At 43.9% G+C, this 20769-nt stretch overlaps 1 protein-coding gene across 7 annotated transcripts in view; it reads right to left on the reverse strand.

The window, feature by feature from the left end:
• Positions 1-254: 254 nt before the first annotated feature.
• LDLRAD4 (low density lipoprotein receptor class A domain containing 4) overlaps positions 255-20769 on the reverse strand; it is a 301744-nt gene continuing 281229 nt past the window's right edge. For all 7 annotated transcript variants that reach the window (XM_065053070.1, XM_065053068.1, XM_065053069.1 and 4 more), the window contains 2 exons: positions 11507-11560; positions 255-10229 (listed from right to left, as the gene is read on the reverse strand). In XM_065053070.1, the coding sequence (XP_064909142.1) occupies positions 9687-10229; positions 11507-11560 (597 nt within the window). In that variant the 3' untranslated portion in view covers positions 255-9686. The remainder of the gene's footprint in view (positions 10230-11506; positions 11561-20769) is intronic.

A 20769-nucleotide genomic window follows, 5' to 3' on the forward strand; every position in this document is an offset into this window, starting at 1 on the left:
TCCTGTGGTATCATCCCGGTATCAATCACCCAAGGTTGAGGGTCACAGCACTGATACAAAATCCTCATCAGGTGCCCATTTCCCAGAACCGTCCCACATGCTCCAAGTGCTGAGTCCACGCTCTGATTCCTCCATGATCAGCAGCAAACCAGCAAGGGAAAACAAGAAGCACTTGTTTTACAGAAAGCCACTCCAGTGTGTCACCCTTTTTTCCCCCCCACTGCAAATAGAAAATAAATTCAACAGGAGACAAATGCATTTCATGATTTTTAATAATTTTGTGCCATGGTTTAACCACAGCATATTAAGAACAAGCATAAAATCTGTATTTAAAACTAACAACAGCACTTAGAGCAACATCTTCCTTTAAAAGTATTGCAATAAACAGACCTTAGGTCTAAAAACTAGGACATCACCATTTGCTCAATTAAAAGAGTCAGATACACAACAGTTGAAGTAGTTTCCTGTATATAACTGGGAGTTACGGTGGAAAATAAGCAACAAATAAATTGTGTTAAAAGGAAAATAACATTTAAAAAAAAAAAATTAAAGCAAGCCAGGTTTGTCATAGCATCACATGAACAGCTATTGAGAAATTCCAATACAGTTGTAAAGACTTACTGGTTTTAATAGCATCATTTTAGCAACAATAAAATTTAAAAGAAAGATTAAATATTGTTGATAGTGCTGTACATATTTCAGAATAGCTTGAAACAAAATGGACAAAAGTAAGAGATGTGCTGGAAATGTGATCCTGAAAGCCACAGTGTTGGAAATACAAAAAAAAAAAATAAATCCATATAGCTATAAAGCATTTTACATTGTAAAACAACTAGCAAGAAACAACAAAGGAAGGGTCAACACTTTAAAAACAGGCATTTGATGGCTAAAGTGTAACAACAGGCTGACTGATGTAGATACCATCATGAAATGCTCTGAGCACAGCAGCACTGGGCAGCTGAGCGCTGTACAAAGATAAAACCCCTACTGCCGCTTATGTAGTCTTGGTACTGTAAGTAGAAAAGCTTTGTTAAAAGAAAACTAAATTGAATTATTATTTTTGCTGTCCAGGTCTATGAGGCCCGAGGCTCTCATAACTTCTGCTTACTTTATGCTTCTTTTAAAGTCTCGGCTGCCTGCTGCGTTCTGTGGTGAACGGAAAAACGTGAACACAGCTGTGAATACACTTTAATAGATGGTCTGCTCTTTCCACTGCAGCTTCAAAGCAAATTAGTGCCTCTCAAAGGAGACACGCTCATGTTTGGTCCACTCAATATGCAAGTTTTGTTATGATAAATCCTACCCTAGATTCCTCCAGCGGGAGGTTTGCTCCGTACAGTCTTCCTAGTCAAGGCCTGGGGGGACGGGGGGTTGTTTGTTTTTCTTCCTTCATGCACAGAAGTGGTACTGCAGTGCAAACAGAAAGGTGGCCAGGCAAGGCATAACTCCAAAACAATTACGTCCTGACAAACAATAAATGAGTTAACAAATGACAGCCACGAAATATGCGTGTTTCCCTATGGTACATGCTCGCTGACAAAACAGCTCAGTATACAGACGGATGGATACAAGCTGCCTGTAAGGGCTTGACGGTGCAGAACTGGCCATAAAAAAAAATACACATTTCTTTAAAACAAAAAAAACCAAAACAACCATGATCAATGTTCAGATACAGGACTCCTGTGAGAGAGCTTTAAAAAATATATATATATTTACAGACAAAAGGTGTAGCTGAAGTTTCAGGTGTACAGAGAGGTCGTGAAGGACCGTGCTCCAAGGCATGACAGACCAGAGGCCTCACCATCGGCTTCACTGGGCCTCAGGTAAGGCCCCCTGAGTTTTAGCAAAGCGTTTAGCTACTTATCTGAAAAACCAAATGGAAACGCCACCTCAAACGTACCCCAACACATTGCTACTACCTTCCATCTGTGGTTAAAGCCTGACAAGTATAAAAAAGCTACACACAGACACGGGTATCTATGGAAAGATTAGTCGGGATCCATCTGTGAGAGGACTAAAGTCTGTCTCGGACCAATAAACTTTTTAATCATCTACCATCCTGGGATAGTTAGAACAGTTTAGAAAAATAAGTACAGCATCTGCGAATCTCTACACTAGAACTTCATGCTGAGTTTTCCTGAGGTATTTGCTTTACCGAAGAGCCCGGGTGGGGGCACGGGGAGGGACAGCCAAACACCCGCAGACACCGGAGCGGGAACCAAACTGTCGAGGGAGCCTGGCAGAAAGTTAGAAGCCTTGCATTACTTTCCACATTGGGTCTGAACAGGTCTAGGCATTCCTCCATCACCCTAAAATACAAACCTGGGTTAAGCCGTTGCTGTCAAGAGGCCGATGCAGCAGTGCTGCCGACTCAAAGCTGATGCTCAAACCCGGCATTCAGCTCGCTGCCAAACCGCGGATTTTGTCACTGACCCTCGAGCTGGTACCCCTGCAGCTGCATGGGTCCCCAGCGAGCCCCGGCTACCCCCCAAGTGCGAGGAGAGTTTTTGCCAGGGCAGGACTAGCAGTGGGCAGAGTGCAAGGGCTGGCTGTTGTCACAAAGCTCTCGCTGGCTTGGGTTTATTTTTGCAGGGATGGTTGGGTCAGTTCCCACTCGTCTGAGCTTCACTGCAAATCTAGGATGTGGATAAAAAGATTCCAAAAGTTTTAGCCCATTAAAAGACAAAAAAGTAATCAAGGATAATAATAAATAACGTATCTGCTGGAGCAGCAGTAACTAATACTGGTCCAACTCAGCAATAGCGAGGCAACAACCAATACGAGAAGCATCTATTATAGTTGCAAGGTTAAAGCTGTGGAGGTTTTGTGTTTTTTCCTTTTTCTTAAAGTGACACATTAAAAAAAAAAAAAAAAAAGAACAAATCTTCACAGCAAAGATGCATCAAACGACCAATCACTATACACGAGCTAGTCAAAAAGGATTTGTTCAAACTTCTTCCCTTATGATATTATATTGATATTTAATAGGAAAATAAAGTACATAGACTTTTCGTCATTTGTATGCATTCATTTGCAAATTTTCTTAAAAAAAGGACCAAGCACAGAAGTTGGCATTCACAAAGTCTATGCCATTTTTGTGGGTGTTAAAATTGGTATCATCTATACATTATCTTACAGTATTAACAACATCTATTTGTTTCTCTGTGTTTGTTTGTTCTACCCATTGGGTAGGATATGTGCATAATATGTTCAAGTTATACACAGCACCATACAAAGAAAAAAAAAAAAAGGAAAAAAAGACAAACAACTGGAAAAAGCACCATTTTAAGTGAGGCACAACAAAGGTGGGAGCTCAAGGCCTGATCCAAAGTCCCCTGAAGTCGTCAAGAGTCCTCCTACCAACTTCAGCGGGTTTGGATCAGGCCCTCTCGAGTGCAATGGGATTCCTATCTGATCAGACCTGAACATGAGGCACCTTAGTTGCTTACCAACTACCGACATGCAAACCTCCTCCAAATTATATCTAATACGGACAGATATCATTTACTAATAACCCCATCACGGCAGACAGGTGAGCACAGAGAGAAAGGAAGAAGAAAAGACGACGGCTTCCTCACCCACGAGATCCTACACACACCACGTTGTTCCAGAAAGCTCGCGCACCAAACCATGTCAAACAGCAGCAGCAAATATAGCAGAAAAATGACAAGAGTCATCTCGGGCAGTAAATCACACAAGAGGCGGCTGTCGGAGGGAAGTATCGAGGTTACAAGTTTGTTTCTTTGTAAGGTAAGCTTTTTATAGCAGGAAAGCGATGCTAGCGATACCAGAGTGGCTTGTGTTCAGTCTGGGAATGGAAGAGAGGGCAGCAAGGCAGAAGTAAGAGCCAGGAGAGTTTGCAACACTTGTCCATATAAAATCGTGCTCAGTTTTTCCCTTTCGAAAGCAGAAGAAATGTAGGGAGTAGTTATAAAAACAGCATTAGCGGCCCCGAAATATATTTAATGCAAATAGTTGCGATTTCAAGGAAACGCCAGCAGACTGCCGCTGTGTGTCTGTGGTACTTGGCCGTGTGACAAAGCCCTTGATGGAGGCTGAGACATCGCCTGCACTGGGGTTTGCTGGAAAGAGGTGCCATAGGGCTGATCTTGGTAATTTACACTCCAATTAATGAGCATAGACTGGCAAATAATATATTAAGTATTAAAAAAAAACCAAACATCTTACCAACCAACATTTTCAGCTGGGCCACTCTCAAAACTTCTATTTCCTAATGAAACATACAGAACAGAGTCTTTGGACAGGAAACCTCAGTAAGTTTAAGACATCCTCATAAAGGACTTTTCCATCCTCTAACAGGCCTCGATAGGTCTCAGACAATTCAGCAAGATTGCCTCTTTCCAGGGATTTAAACAACTGACACATTCAGGGCTGGTTTAGGAGAAAAGTTGTAATAGTGCTGGTTGGCAAACAGGCGACACGGTGTGGGAAAAGATCAGATATGTGTAATTAAATTATTTGCAACAGCCTTCATCTAAAAAGCAAAGATGTAATCAAAAGCCAGCCTTCATCTGAACCTGCCGTACAAACGGATCACTCAGTTCTCAGCATCAGCTAGGTGTGAAAAAATAGGCTTCTGAGATATCCATCCTTTCTGCACGTCAATACATGAGGTCTACATTAGGTTGTCCCAAAAGCACGAGGATTTTTCAAACCTCAGCCAAAAGGACAGAGTTGTTGGATGGAAGATGCACCAGGTCATGGGCAAGAATTTGCAGAGAAAGAAACTCCCCTACTGGTAAGAATGGAGCTGTGACATTTACAGGACTGAAAAAGTAAATTAAATATTCCTCACACCTCCAGCTGTTTGACAAATGACCTGTCATTGTTCCTGAGAACACAATATATAGCCATTTAACACTTCTGGAAGGTGATTCTGGAATAGTAACTAATATATAGGTAATCAAGGGGTAGGATACAGGCACAAGTTTGCAGGCACGTATGTATACACACACACACATGCACGGACAGGGCTTAATGGTAATGACCAGAGAGAACTTGTGAATAATCCTAAATACCTTTGAATGTACCAGCAAACCTACTGTTTATCCACGGGGGAATGAAAAAACAGCAAAGAACAATTTTGGAGCATATCTATTTTCATCAGCATACTATTTTCTTTTCCTTTGCCTATGAAATCAGGTTACCTTAGTTACGATGAGCATTAAGGGCTCAAGAGCCAGAGTAATAAATCTTCTCTAAACCATCCAAACATTCCTCGCGGATGAGAGTGTCAGTTTTAAGGTCCAATATCTCACTACCTGGCCGGGTTACAAATGACCGCCTCGGACAGCCAACACACGGGGACGCTACAGCAGGACAAGGCTTTCTTCCCTATGGCAAAGACAGTGCTTTCTTTTCCGAAACAATGTCATTGCTCTTCCCTGAACTGCATTCATGGGGAAGAACGGAAAAAAAAAATCTCAGCAACTTTAATTTCTGCAACACAAAAATTAAGAGATTTGGGATAATAGAAGCAGCTTCCAGCTGGGACAAATTGGTGGAAGAAGTGGTCAAGCAATAATAATAAAAGAAGCCAAAGGAGCACAGCTTGACCCCTGGTTCCTGCAAATTCCACGACTGCAGGGACATAAATACCTGCCGCACTGGCCATCAAGACCTGGTACGTGGGGCAAGTGCCCCCGTTTTTCTACTTACAAGGAAAAAGCACGCTGTAATAAAGTGACATCAGACTGAGACTGTGCTGAGCGCAGAGCTCACCAGTGACAAGATTAGGAGCAGCTTAAGCAGCTCTTCCTCCCTGACAAAAACCAACCTATTATGCAAACTACTGTGAATTCTGCATATGCCACAAGCTACAGGACAGGGATCTGAATGCTGCCCCGCTGACCAGGTGCTGGTCGTCATATTCCTCACTCATCCCTGGAAAGCAGCATCACCCGCACAGAGCCTGCTCAAGCAGCACCCACATGGACCCAACCACAACCAGGCTACGTGTACAGCCAGAGTCACAGCCAAGCACTCCCTTGGGAAACTTGGGGAGAAACCTCTTTTCCATGGCTAAACCCCCTGTCTTTTCCAGCCCTGAAGGACAACAGGAAAACATCAAATACGGGATGTATTTAACACCAAGAAGGGAGCCGTGCCAAGCCATGTAAGGGAAAAATCAACCTTGGTCATAATGCTTTATTTATTAAAAGTACATTAAAAAAAAAACCCAATAAAATAAAATCTTTAACTTGAGAATTTCTAAAGTGGGGACATGACTGGATTGAATTTTGGGAAGATGGGTTTACTGGGTAAAGGTCAGAAGAGAAGATGCAACCACAACTCAGGCTAATATTATCCATCACACAGAAAACGCCACACACATATGATGTGAGTTTTGTGCATGAAACACATAAACCAAAACACCAGTACTGAAGTATAATCTATGTAATTAAATCTACAATGTCTGAAGAAATCTTTTAGGATTTACAAAGCTTCATTTGAGTGGCTGTGGAAAACAGTTTGTTAATTCTTGGTATTTTCAAAGGGATTTTTCCATAAAAGCTTCATAGAATTACCTATCTTCAGAGATCGCCAATTTCTAAGCCTGTAAAGATTGACAGTGGTATCTAATTCTGGTATTACTTCTTTTACCATTCTGTTCTGTTAGGAAGAGCGTATTTTCTCTCACGGCAATAAAAGAAAAAAAATAGGAAAACACATACTATTGCAACCTTATACTACTGGCAGCATTCCCATGGGAGATCACTAATATTCATCAGAAAATACCATATTTACTCCTGTAAGAGACCCCAGATTGCAAGCTCACCTATAGCAAGCAACAGGTGACAACATTTTCAGAGCTGACACGTATTCTGGCTGCACATGAGCTTAGGGCAGCGGAATATGATGAGCAGGTGAAGATGCAAGAGGAAATGCAGCCATTAGGTGAGCAAATACTAAGTTCTTCTTAAACAAATCTTTTCTACAGAACTGAAACAGGTAACATGTTCCACGTAAAGAAAAATTAAAGAGACAACAGTGCACGCATCGTATCGGGCAATGTTAATGGTAAGCGTGTAAATGCACCGGCATGCAGAGATGGCTAAGGGCTGTCTTCAAAGCGAGCACGTTCCCAAGAGGTGACTCTGGAGGCAACTTCAAGGTTCACTTCACTGAGATTGTGCACGGGGAAGAGCTGGTACTGAACCCAGGGCCCAGAGCAGGTGTGCTCTGCCATGACAACTGAGTTCCAGCTGTTCTTGCCTAAAGGCTAAATAACCCTAGCTCAGGCAACAGCACAGTACCTGTGCAGGTGCACATACATTCTCTGATTTAAAAACTCACTTCTGAAGGACACCAAAAGTCATTGAAGACCAAACCAAACATGTTCTGGTTTTGCCTTTTTTTTTTTTTTTTTTTTTAAACTAAGAATTATGTACATAGGTTGTTTGCAAAAATCTAATTTCACAGCTTTTATTCCCAGGAAGCAGACATGACAAGAGCCCTAGCTGACTGACAGCCACCTAGTCATCTCCTAAACACCTGTCCTGTGAGTCTGAGTGTAAAAAAGAAAAGCAAATTCCATCATACAATCTGTCTCACCCTTCAAATAACACATAAATTAAAAGGCAGCTTTACTCCGCATTACCAGCATGACTCAGACCAAAAAAACAAATACAGAGACAAATGAGGCCGTGTATTCAGACTAACAGTTACACAAACATGTTCTAAACTAGAATAAAACCAAATTACCTTATGAAGTAAACAATCTACACCGAGGCCCGTAACACACACACACACACAGACACGCATACTGTTTTGGCATTAAAACTCTGCATAGATCGAAGATGCACTTCAGTGATCAGAGCCCCTGGTGCACAGAAGTCCTGCAGAAATCCAGCCTCCAGCCACGGGACTGCTGGCCTAACCACGCACGAGGCTTGAGGAAACAGGAAAAAAATAGGTGAAAGATCTTAAAGTGAGAAGGTCTATGACACACTCACACACATATATATTAGAAGCTATTCAAGCTAAGACTCTAAAGGTTCTTACTTTAAGTCCATTTCCGAAACGCATTTTAAGTGCAAGTTGTGCTTTTTCATGTGCTCGTGATGCCACTGTCACCTTTTGTCACCCACCGCCCGGTGCTGCGTGTGCTTCTGCACAGAAGCGGCCGGGCAAGGGACACCCCACTTGCCCCTTCACAGCCAGGTAACACTTTCCAACCACTCTTCGGACCAGCGTGGCAAAACCAGGGCTTACAGACACTTAGTTAATACGCGAGTCACCTTTACCCACGAGCGTCAGTCCTGCGGGCGTCAACCGGGCGACACGCGTGGAGGAGGGTTTTCCGCAACAGGGCCCGGAGCAAAATGGTTTGTGGTGGGAATAACTGGTGCTCCCACGCTGCTGCAGAAGCCGCAGCATTGCTGTCACGGATGCTCTCGGAACTGCTGCGGAAAGTCCACGGGGGAACGGGGGGGGGTTACAGCTACAAAGGCCCCTTCGCTTCACCAGGATGGATCTCCAGGACTGAACTTCAGTACGTGAAGGATGAAACGGAGAGTGAAAAGCACAACAGAGTCTCACGTATTTTAACAGCATCGCAGGGGAGAAAACCCACCTTGCGTTTTTAAACAATTTATTGCATAATGTCATGATATGTGACTAAATACATTTCAGGCTACAGTGAGGACAAAAATCTCTAAAACCATAAGTACTGGCGATACTGCATTATGATAAGAATGGCAGCACTTAGTTAGAATCAATACAAATTAACACATCTGGGATTTTGTTTTGCCATTTACGAAACAAATAGTCTACACTGCAAAACAGCTAAACCCTAAGTGATGGAAAATGCTGGGATTTCTTATTTGCCTTCTTCCATCCAAAAGTCTCCAAGACACTTCATGGACGCACTGTTATTTGAATGCAAATTATTGCAAAGACGAGTTAAGTGTCCCTGTATTTCTTGATTCGTAAAAGTCAAGAGATGTTAGGCTAAGTCCTGTCCCCTTTTTCTAGCAAACCCAGGGGGAGGGGGGCAAACTCCTCCAGATTACTTCTGGGGCTCTATCATCATTCCACAGGTGAAAAGACAACATATAGAAGAACTTCACATAAAATAGTTCCCTCATATATATTTTTTTTAAAACATTAAGATAGTGCAACTTTTTAAAACACATTTATCACAACACAAATTAATTCCTTGCATTCATCTAAGTTCTCAACTTTATACCTTGGCACACAAAACAGGAATTTTGTTTCATATTAAAAAAAAATCCACACCCTGGGAGGGAAAAAAAAAAAGCAAACTGGCCAATTCTTCCCCCGTTTATCCAGCAAATCCACCTTCTTTCTTCTGCCATTCAGTGAGTATAAAACAGGCCATACAAGCCTCATTTCTGTGCTAAGTTAACTTTTAGAATTAAATAATTGAAATAGTTTATTAAAAAAAAAATAATATATTCCCCCCTCTCCCCTGAAACACTGCTTGTAGACAAACTGAATGGAAGTTTGTATTTCTTTCGATCTGCTTTGCATGCAATTCCCCTGAAAAGGAATCAGAAACAAAGAACTGGTTTGCACGTTTGGTTTTACTAAGTTGTACCACGTGAAACGTTAACAACATTGTGCACCGGAGCATGGGGGTCTTCCTCCACCGCCCTGCTTCAACCTCTCATCTTCAGTTCAAATGCACCTGGGCGAGTATCTTAGACCAGGTTTCCCGGTTTCCGGTCTTGGCCTTTGCTGGGGACTATTGTGCTCTCTGAATTGTTCTGCTGAAACTGAAGTCTGCTCCCCCTTTGCGAGGAAGGAGGCGCGTTGCTGTGCTGGTGATGGAAAAAAGAGGAGCCTGGGTAATGCCCCATGACCTCGCTGTACGTCGGGGGTGGTCCTTCCATCCTTCCGTTACTGCTATAGTTGGTTGCACTTATGCCCGAATTGCTGCTCGGTGGGCAGGGGCCCCCATTGTACATTGAGATGTCTATCAAGTCGCTATCAAAAATGGTTCGGTTGGGTGGTGCCCTGACAGATTCCCGGTTGAGCTCCATCTGCTGTTCTGGGTCCCGGAGCTGCAGGGTGCACGGACCTTGGTACGGCGGTGGCTCTTCCCCGTCGGAGAGGGAGATGGTCGGAGGAAGGTCAATCTCATGCTGCATGTAAGGGTAAGTGGGCTGGAAGCGACTGAAACGGTCCCGCTGCATAAAAGACGGGGCAGTAAACCTGTCCCTGGACCTTGGAGCATACATGATCTGAAATGGGAAGAGAGAGACACGTGACTCCAGGTCTGAGCAAAGCACTGTGGCTGCTCTGTATTTAAATGCTTCTCTTTGTCACCCATCTGAAAAGGTTAAACGCAGCAGATACTGTGCACACGTGCTCCCACACACATGCATGTGAACAGAAGAGATAGGAGCTGCAGGAAGGATCTAGCACAACATACTTGAGAACAGCTTCACAAAGTAAGACCAAGACCTCACAGAGCTCTGTCTGACATTAAAACATGTGGAGCTGAAAGAAAACTGCTCTGTTCCTGTACACAGGAAACACTTGCTTTCTAGTCTTGACAATTAACTAGTTCTACAAAAATGCCCCAATACTGAATTTCAGCTGCAGTCTGAGCCTCTCCCTCCTACTCAGAGTTAATGCAATACCCCGTGCAGAAGCAAAGAATTCAGATGGTCATTTTAGTATGTTTTGCAAAGGTCCAGCATATCTCGCACCTTCACTACCAGCGTGTATCAGGTGTCCTCCTCCCCCTCAGCTCTCAGACAGAACTCAGCCTCTGGGGAGGACCTGCAAAGCTTCTGCACCATGAGTGGAAAAAATGTCCCCAGCATATTAAGCCCTGGAGAAGGTCCAGCTTTACAAGAGGAGGAGTTCAAGACACTGTGTAAGAAGCTATTGCTCCTCACTTGGACTATGCCAGATCTGGAGAGACATACCAGCTTCATATGTCTAGATCTATCAAACCGCTCTTCTCATTTTTGCGTCCATGCAGGGTCTTTAGCCCCTGACCCTCACAGATTCAACGTCAGCCATCAGGAGGAGTCACTATTTGACACAGGTGAGCTGTAGCAACACAACCACGAGCTATCACCCAAGCCAGGGGTCTGTGCTAACCCGAAGAGGGGAGACACTGGTGGTAGGATTTGTGTTGTAAATCCAAGAAAAACACATGGAGAAGAGCAACTGGTCCCCCAGATTCGACTGAACACTCAGATCACTGAGCCACTGCATGAGAGAGTTGAGAGGGACAGGTCTACCACTTACCTGTGAATGCCTATTATGATACAGGTACCTGCAGAGATGAGGTGTCAGGTAGGTAAAACTTCATTATTTTAATGAAAAGGTCTTAAGCATTTATGGAATGGGAGTTAAGGCAAGCTCAGACATCCACATGAACCTGGCTCTTGGTCTACACTGAAAAAGCTTTATCTTCTAAATAGATGCATGCTTTCACGGGGAGTGAAACAGACATAACAGAAAAGAAGAAAACACATTCGTGAAGATAATAGGAAATTCGTACCTCTGAAGCACCCTGGCGCGAAACCGAGCTTTCTGAAGGCCACAAGCACCCTTCCTGGAATGCAGAAAAACACAACAAAAGAGAAAAATTAATAGATCAAATCACCATCCTACCTCAAATGCCATGACTTTTCAGAGCAGTCAACTTCTAAGGACTGGCTGTCTCCACCTCTACCTAGAGAAAAGTGATAAACAAGCCATGTCCCACTCCTTGCTTTCCAAAACCAGAGCAAACAGCAGTTCCGCAACTGAGCAAGTCAAGCTTGGTCCATGTTGCAGGTGCTAAGATGCCACCACCCACAGCACCCGGCCTCACAGGGCGTCAGGACACAGCAAGCCGGCCACAGCTACGAGCACACGGCAACACGCAGGGGTGACAGCAGAGACCTCGGCACTTGGGTGCTGAGTGGGTGCCCTTCACCTCCCAGCCCGTGACAAGGCCACGTCAGCACTGTCAGCAGGTCTGAAGAAGCTGACCTGCCAGCCAGGATCTCGATTACACACCGGAGCCAAAACAGTTCACAGTGAAACCTGGCATCTGCAATCTTGGTGAAGTGACAGGCGCTCTAAACCCAGGCAACTTCTGGTCAAAACTGCCAGTTGCCCAATTCCCACCATCAACAGTAATTAAGCAGCTGAGGTTTCAGCCACCAGTTCCTCTCTTCCACCACTTCCCCAAACACCTTCTCAGGCCAAGGTATTTTCTCTCTAATGCCATGAATGCCTGCTCTGACACTGTACCAGCACTCAGGGCAGAATAAAAGGGTGAAGAACATGTAAATGAAGAAAAACAGTTTAAGGCATATAATCATTTTTTCAATTAATTGCTTAGAGTAGCAGCAACTACCGCAATGGATTTATTTTACTGGAAAATCTCAAAGCTGTAAAGGACACATCAGAGCTGCTATAAAGCACAGAATTTCAATCTTGGTGCAACAAGAGCAAATCAAAACACTGTACGGTCATGACATTCCCTCGGTGCTAATTCAAGTTGTATGATTTTATAGGCATAAGAAACTTCAGGAACAGGAAGGGAAAATGCACGCTTTCCCCAAAATTTTTACCATGTATAGACTACTTTCAAATCCTACTGTACTTTTTCTTTTCACCATAGCATCTTTCAACACATTTCAGATATAAAAATAGACCTAACTAGATGTTCATCATGACACTCGAAGACCAGAAGCCGTCTGTGATCTTGTCAAGAGAGTCCACCGAAAAGCAAAGCTGCTCTAAGAGGAATCTCCCACAAGATTCAGCTGTTCAGGGAAATGCTTTGAATAACAAAGCTGGTCAACCACTTCTCTCCTGTAGCTGTAGAGAGCAGAGATAGAGGGAGACTGACAACTACAATTATCTAGAACTACCCTTTGCATGTATCCCCACTTGCAAAGACCTGATATGAAAGATACTTCTTAGGCAGACTCATGTATTTCAGTGCCTATAGAAGGTTTTGTCAATAGAATAAATTGTAACTATATAACTGTATATATACTTATATATATATATATATTTGTACACACCTTCCTTTCCACCCCTCCATCACCCAGATTCCCTCATTTTGAAATATCTGAGGGTGTATTTCCACAACTAAAGACAATCAGGTTGTCAGCAGCTGGCCTGGCAGGCTCCAAGCCTGTTGCAATTGTTAAGTAAAACTTATTAGTCAATGCTAAAGTGCTTAATTAACTGCCCATGAACTACAAGCCACACACAGCCCAACAGCACATTCCTGAGTGATGGTTTGAAGAATGCGATAGTATGTAGCTTTATGCTTAGTGCAACTGTCTCGGTGTCTCTTTAATGTGTTCAGGCTCAGAAGGGTGGGAAAAAGGCAAAACCAATGACCCAACCCACGAAGGAATTCAATCTACCACCACTGCTTACGTTACTCAAACTCCCTTATGAAAGAGAGTTTCCAGTGTGGAAATGGAAACGACGCTCCCATGCTAGAGCCAATCTCCCCTACGGCAGGAGAATAAGAAGTGCTGAGGGAGATGGTGCAGTATATGGGAAAACAAACCTCCTCACTCTGGATGCTGAGCCTGGGCACAAAGACCCGGTACCAGTAATGCCGAAGAGAAAAAAAACTCGCTGGAAGAGTGGAGTTGCCTGTTATTCTACTGCTGATCCCTGAATGCCAGCACGGCTGCTGCTGGAACCACACAGAGTCCGACCAGGGTGCTGTGACAGGTGACCGAGATGATGAGACCAAAGGAACCCAAGGCTCTCCCTACTCTGGACTAACTATTGAAGGAGTTAGACAGCTTGGAATGCAGCTGAACTCCAAGGCCGTGAGATCCTTAGGATGCAAGGATGTGTAACAACATGGCCTCTGCGACAGTGTACCCTACAGCCCACCTCTACCTACTCCCTTCCCTAAGGTTTCCTCTGGAGAGAGCAGCAAGCTGAATAAACGGTTTGGCAGCAGCCAAGCCCCAGTAAGATCTCTGTCCCAGGAGCCAAGCCAGGAGCCAGGAACTCCCCAAGCAGATGGCTGGGTACCATGTGCTCACGTACCCACACCTGGAAAATACCAACCCCGCCATGCATTCGTGGTCAGTCCAGTGCCACAGTACAGGATTGCCTCGTTCTCACTAGAATAAGCCCAGACTAACTGGCCCAACCTAAGGAAAGGCACTACACTCTTACTTAGTGCACGGACGAGTCTTAAAATGGACAGCAGAAGAGGCAAGGAGAAATGGAAGGAGCTGACAGACAACTGGGTTTCCTGCACTCAGCTATAGAGGAATCCTTGAATCCTTCTAGAACACAAACTTATTGTATAGTGACCTGCAATGACAAATACAAAAATGTAGAGGGCCTTTTTAAACTTTGAGAGCAGTATGACAACAGTGAAGAAGAATACAGAGAGGAGGAAAAGAAAGAGGTAACGGACAGCATGCCAGTGCTTAATTACGAATGCCTCTACGAGGTTCATATTTCCAAGTATTTGAGGGATACAAAAGAACAGGAAAATCATTTCTACTTAATGTCACGCACTAGATACCCCTTCTCCTCTTACAGAGCACATATTTCATTAGGTGCCTCTGTGTCAGACGCAGTAGCTCGCTGCTGAGCTGTGCAGCTCCCGCTCCAGGGCTGGCCCGGGAACGGACAGCTCAGAACAAAGGCAGACTCTGCCTGGGTCTCCAGCCACTTCAGGTGTAACCCTTCTGCCAGCATCCCAAGGCTAAGAGAAAAGTTAGGAAATTAATAAGAATTTAACACACTGAAGTGCTTTGCTGAATCTTGCCCTGAAATGCTATAAGGGTTTTCTGCGCTTTGCCTTCTGTAGATAAACCCCATCTCCTCTACAGAAGGTGGCATTTGTCTGGAACAAGATAACTGTACCCAAACAGGCACCTGCCCCATCTTCCCAACTTTGGTCTTTTCAGCCATTGTGCCTTCCTGGAATTGCTGCATCCATCACAGCAGACTTCCTACCCACCTTTCTCAATACAGGGAGATGCTCCCTCCCTTGCACTAGGTAGATACAACCACACCCAAGGGTTGGTGCCCACCAATCCCACTGTTCTTGGGGTGATGGCAAGAGGTTGAGAGGAGAAAAAAGGAAAAAAACCTCAGTGTTGCAGAAGGAAAATATCCCCATGACTTTTTTCTTCCCCCTCCCCTAAAACATAGCTGTAACATATAACATCTGGGAGTGCCACAAACAATCTGGGGTGACTTACACAGAGGTGAAGTGTTATTTCTTGTTCTCATCCTACTTACAGACCTTCTTTTGACCACTAAAACGTTTCCCTGTGCTCAGATCAGTGAAAATCAGGTAAGAACTGACAGCATTTGTATTTGTGCTCCCTCATATTGTTTTGCCCCCTACAATTCAAAATACCAAGGCAGATTGGCCTAATGACAAAAAAACTACTTTCAACTTTGTTTCACTCAGTTACTCCTTATCCCATGAGTGGGACGATATCAGGCACAAGCAATACAGCTCAGAAAAACATCTGAGCAGCCACCAAGCCTGTCACAAACCTGCAGCCCCAGTACCACCGACAGGCACCTCCCAGCAAGCAAATCCAGCCCTGGCAGCATGCCCAATGGACGCCCCTTCACAGCAAACACCCAGGGATTTGCACAAGTACCTCTCAGGTATGTACAATCAAGGTTAAACCTCAGCAAATGCAATTTACTTTTTTCTTTTTTCTGCAGGCAATGTATCATTTACCTGCTTCTTATAGGTTCTCAAGAGCCAGCCAATTCAACTGGTGGCTTCTTAAACAGACTGGAGGTCTTCAGCTGTGATTTCCAATACTCAGAAGGAACAGGGATAGAAAGCTTATGCATTCATTCCCTGTATCGTCTTCATTTTTAAAACCAGTAGGTTTTAGGATGAAAAAGGACGAGTCTCTATAGCAAATCCTAGCTCCTACAAATAATGCCAAAGCAAAAAAACCTTAGAGATCTAGCCATGTCTTTTACTGACCTTAGTAATTCCTAGGTTTCATAATAATTTACAGAAATTAATTTTGCTATTAGATTTTGAAATAACAGCATCATTTAATAAATTTAGCTGGGTGGTTACCTAATTATCTTAAGGTGATGATGATTTAACTCAATATTTAGAGCTTAGGAGACTGGATAAGCCTAAGATAATTTGCCTAATTCCTATTTTATAAAGGTTAAGGGCCTCTAGAATTAAACAGTTTAGGAAGATGACTCTTCAAGACCATTTTTACACACTGTGCTTCCTGGAGCACAGTGTCATCCAGCTACCTTGGCTGAGCATCAGCACACTGACAGACAGCAGGAAAGAAATTTACTGGAAGAGTGGTTTTTAACTCAGGATAAATTGCAGTTAAAAATTTATGCTCATTAAGAAAAATTCCATGAAGCAAATGCATCCCTGTGCTGGTTTTGACTGGGACAGAGTTAATTTTCTTCAAGTAGCTCATATGGGGCTATGTTTTGGATTTGTGCTGGCAACGGTGTTGATAATACCAGGATGTTTTAGTTACTACTGAGCAGCACTTACACAGAGTCAAGGTCTTTTCTGCTTTTCACCCCACCAGCAAATGGGCTGGGGGTACACAAGTAGCTGGGAGGGGACACAGATGGGACAGGCAACCCCAATTGCCAAAGAGACATTCCATACCATAGGATGGTATGCTCAGCATATGTATAGTTGGGGAAAGGAGAATGAAGGGGTGACATTTGGAATGATGGCATTTGTCTTCCCAAGTAACATTACGTGTGATGAAGCCCAGCTTTCCTGGAGATGGCTGAACACCTGCCTGCCAATGGGAAGCAGTGACTGAATTCCTTGGTTTGCTTTGCTTGTGCACACGGCTTTTGCTTTAGTTATTAAACCATCTTTATCTCCACACGAGCATTCCCTTTTACCCTCCCAATTCTCTGCCCTGCCCCACTGGAGAGGAGTGAGCAAGTGGCTGTGTGGTGCTTAGTTGCTGACTGGGGTTAAACCACAACAATCCCATATAACTCAAACTTTGGTTTTTTTACTGACTTTTAAGGAGATTTTTCAGTTTTTCTCCACTTTCCAGTTTCTGAGAATTAGAACTCTGCCTGAAATTGTATTTCCTGAGAAACAAAATTCAGTTTTTCACTTTCTGAAATGCAGTACAGGTATTAAGAATGTCCTTCTTTTTCCCCTCGACTAAACTAAGACTTTTATACACACTTCCTTTGCAAATGAAGCAACTCAGCAGTGTAATTGCTAATTTTGGCCCTAGGTGGCAGTGATACATTGCACGACATTAAAGCAGAGGCTTCCTCAAAACGCTCCGGGAAGGCAGAGGGGCTCGTTCGTCTCTGCCTCCTCCTGGGTGACACAGACCATCGCAACTCTTATGACTGCAACACTCCCCGGCCCAACACAAGCAAAGCCAAACTATTGCATTGACCCCGAGAGAATGACAAGTATTCCAGCAGGATTGCTCTTCCCTTTAAAAGCCGTGTTTCCCAAGGGCAGGAAAGGTTACAGCATCTGGCAGAGCAGCACGTGGTACCAAGAAGTACTAGGGAGAGGTAACTATGGAGAGCACCAAACTTCTCACTTTAGTCCACCTCCCTATGCTTACAGTCATTATTTCTGCTACTTAATGCTTTCAAACTTTTACTTCCCCAGTTCCACAGCACTTTACCACTTCTGAGTAATCTTCATTTCATTCAAGTGAAGGAAATAAGTACTGGTATCCTTTCCCCTTTATTTGGAGATGAAGCAACTCGCCCAATGTGACACACTGAGTCAGGAGCCAGCCAAAGCTTCTCATCCTACCTGCAGATTTCCTGGATGATCCTGCCCTTATTAACCATGTTCTGACTTTATTGTGGTGGACTTCAAAGAGTGTCAGCCAGTGCACACTGTCCCTCCTGGCAGCACACCCTGAGGACAGGCAGCCCTGTGTCCCTCATATGGGCAGCAGGGGAACACCACACACCTCCAGCTCCTGCCAAATGCCACCTGGTGCAAAGGAAAAGGTCTGGCAAAGCACGGTGGTCTACAGCACTCACACTCTCTCCCAGCTATAGACTGGGTTCTTGTTCCCACCTGGATTTTCTTTTACCAACAAATCCCTGGAGTTGTCAATAATATTTAGTATTTTCCTGATGTCCCCCTTTTATTCTGAAATAGCTATTCCAAGAAGGAGGGCAGTATTTTTACAGCTTGGCATTCAAGATAGGCATTATCAATGCAGGTCCTAATGCAAGCTGACTAGCCCTAGCAGCAACACTGCCCTCAGTGCAGGAAGGCTGGGGCCGGTCAGGCTGAGCATCTTGTGTGATGGATGCAGGGGCTTTGCTGCCAGGAGTGGACCTGGGGCAGTCGAAGCATTCTGTACTCCTTGCACATCCACTTTATAAAAGACAAGAAGACAGAAGCAACCAGGATGGGGAGAAGCAATCAATTTAGGAACACCAGAAGCTCACTAAGTACCTCCCTGTAAGTCACTTAGTTAATCTCTTTTTCCCCTCAACGCCCTCCTGGAAATCACTGGTGATGACACTAAGAGTTAATCATCAGAAAGCAAGATTTATCTTGGTTTTATCCCAGCAAACAGCAGAGTGCCATGGCAGCTGCTCAGCCACAGCTACCTGCATTCCACCAGGATTTTGGTTACCAGCAACATCACCCTCCCAATACAACGTCAGTCCTCCCAAGGCACAGCCAGCAACACGCCCTTCTCCTGGGGACTTTAGACACACATAGCCTGCGCACGAAAGTGCCTTTCCACATCTGGCACATGGCTTTGCCCTGAAACCCCCCAGCACCATCAGTCACCCCTGCAGGACAGGTTGTGCTGTCCCAGTGAAGCGGTCCTGGGCATGCTCCTGGCACACTCCAACCCTACAGCCTTCACATCCCCCCCAGATGCTCTGCAAACCTGGGCTGGCTCCCGGCTGTGAAGGCAAAAACTTGCTGATGGATCGATCCACCAGCAGCGGGAAACATTCCATATTTTATCCATCATAATACGGACACTATTCAGTACCATGCACGCTCACTTCAGGATGTCACTCAGTATCATTCCACCTACCACAGTTATGACCCTGAACCTCCTATTTCTGCTACCGTTGAAACAGGATTTGGATGTTTTAATACCCACGCTATGGGAGGGCAAGGTTTGCCATGGGAGAGCAGGAGGCCCCATCCTCAGCAGCTCTGCTGCAGAAGCAACCAGGACTCCTGAGCACGCAAGCGTTCTCCTGCCCCTGCTGTGACCTGTTTAAAGCCTCAGCACACTGACCAAGGTAATAAAACAACGAAAGACCAGGGGAAATATCAGAAGATGAGCCAGTGGAGATGAAAAGGAAAAAAAAAAATTAAAAAAATTTAAAAGGAAATAAAAGAAAAAATAAAAACATGGACTGGTTGTCATACAGGAAAGCATATTTTCAGAACAGGAATGCAACAACTACTTTTCAGCATGTACTTGTCAAAGAACATTTTTTTCTTTTTTCCTGGGACTGGTCCCCTTTCTGCTCTTCAAATGTTACTAATACTTGTGATTCCAGTGATGATTCATTGTCTTTGTAATAGTCTGATTTCTGGACTTTTAATTTCACCTTCCAGGCTTTTTTTTTTTTTTTAAAACATGAGGGAAGTTCAGCCAGACAAAGAAACCCACAAATACCTTTTATTTCATTATTTTGGAGGCATGAGCCCATGAGTTTTACAGGTGTGATGTTGGCAATAAAGGCAGTAATTTATCTGTTCATTTCTGTTACACTTTCTAGAAGAACCAGAATAAGAGAGATCATCTGTTCGATAGCTGGTCTTTACAGGCCAGAAATCTGTGCGATTCAGCCACAGCACAGCTGTGGGAAGGCAGGATTACCCAGAAATAGGACAGGCTTGAATAAAAGGAAAATCAAAGGTAACAAAAGGATTTTAAAAAGGCCCATCAGAGTAGGCAATGCATGATTCTGCATCTTTATATACCTCCGCTACCTCAGTTACGTGAAGGATGTTCACTTCACAGTTCACTACAGGAACTAGTTAACGGTCAATTAATTTCCTTTACCATTTTAAGAAATGTCTAAACTTCCTCTATTTCCATGCACTATTTCTCCTCCAACAGAAGGCCTGAGTCAGAATGATATTTTCATCAGACATTAGTACTTCATAAATATTTAAATCTGTTTTTAGAGTCTACATACCATTAGAAAAAAAAAAGAAAAGAATATCCTTACCAGCAGCATTTCCACACAGAACAAGGCCTGCCTGGTTAAAAATAAAATTAAAAGCGTATCATCTAACCTGCATCTTACTGCTCACACTATTTACCTTGTGCAACTGACTCTGCAGTGGACAAGGAGAAGAGACTGATCATTCCTAGTTTCACATCACAGAAGAAATGCTTTAGTTTCCCAACCCTCATGCACCACATCCTGCTTTTAAGGTTCGCATTGCAAGCAGCACACAACCAGTTTCTAACAGAATTTCCTTTTAACACCTGTGACATAGGAAAATTCAAACATATTTGACATCTGACCTTGGAGACCTCCAAAGTCCTGTTCCCCATAGATATCACCTTCTATCAGAAATCCAGATGAGTAATAGTGGTGACAAGCCTACGCCAGAGTTTTCAGAAGAATTAGTAACCGGTTCTTGCCAACCAATCACCAATTCCCATGAAGTGCTCACTTGGCTGTGATTATCATTACTTATGAAGGTTCCATCAAACTGAAACTGAGTCAGTGTTGTAAAAGTTATTTAAGAGCAGTTCTGGATACTAAAGCAGCTCCCAAGTCCCCACTGCCAAATCACACGTTCTT

This window comes from Columba livia, chromosome 2, assembly GCF_036013475.1.
Source record: "Columba livia isolate bColLiv1 breed racing homer chromosome 2, bColLiv1.pat.W.v2, whole genome shotgun sequence".
Classification (NCBI taxonomy): domain Eukaryota; kingdom Metazoa; phylum Chordata; class Aves; order Columbiformes; family Columbidae; genus Columba; species Columba livia.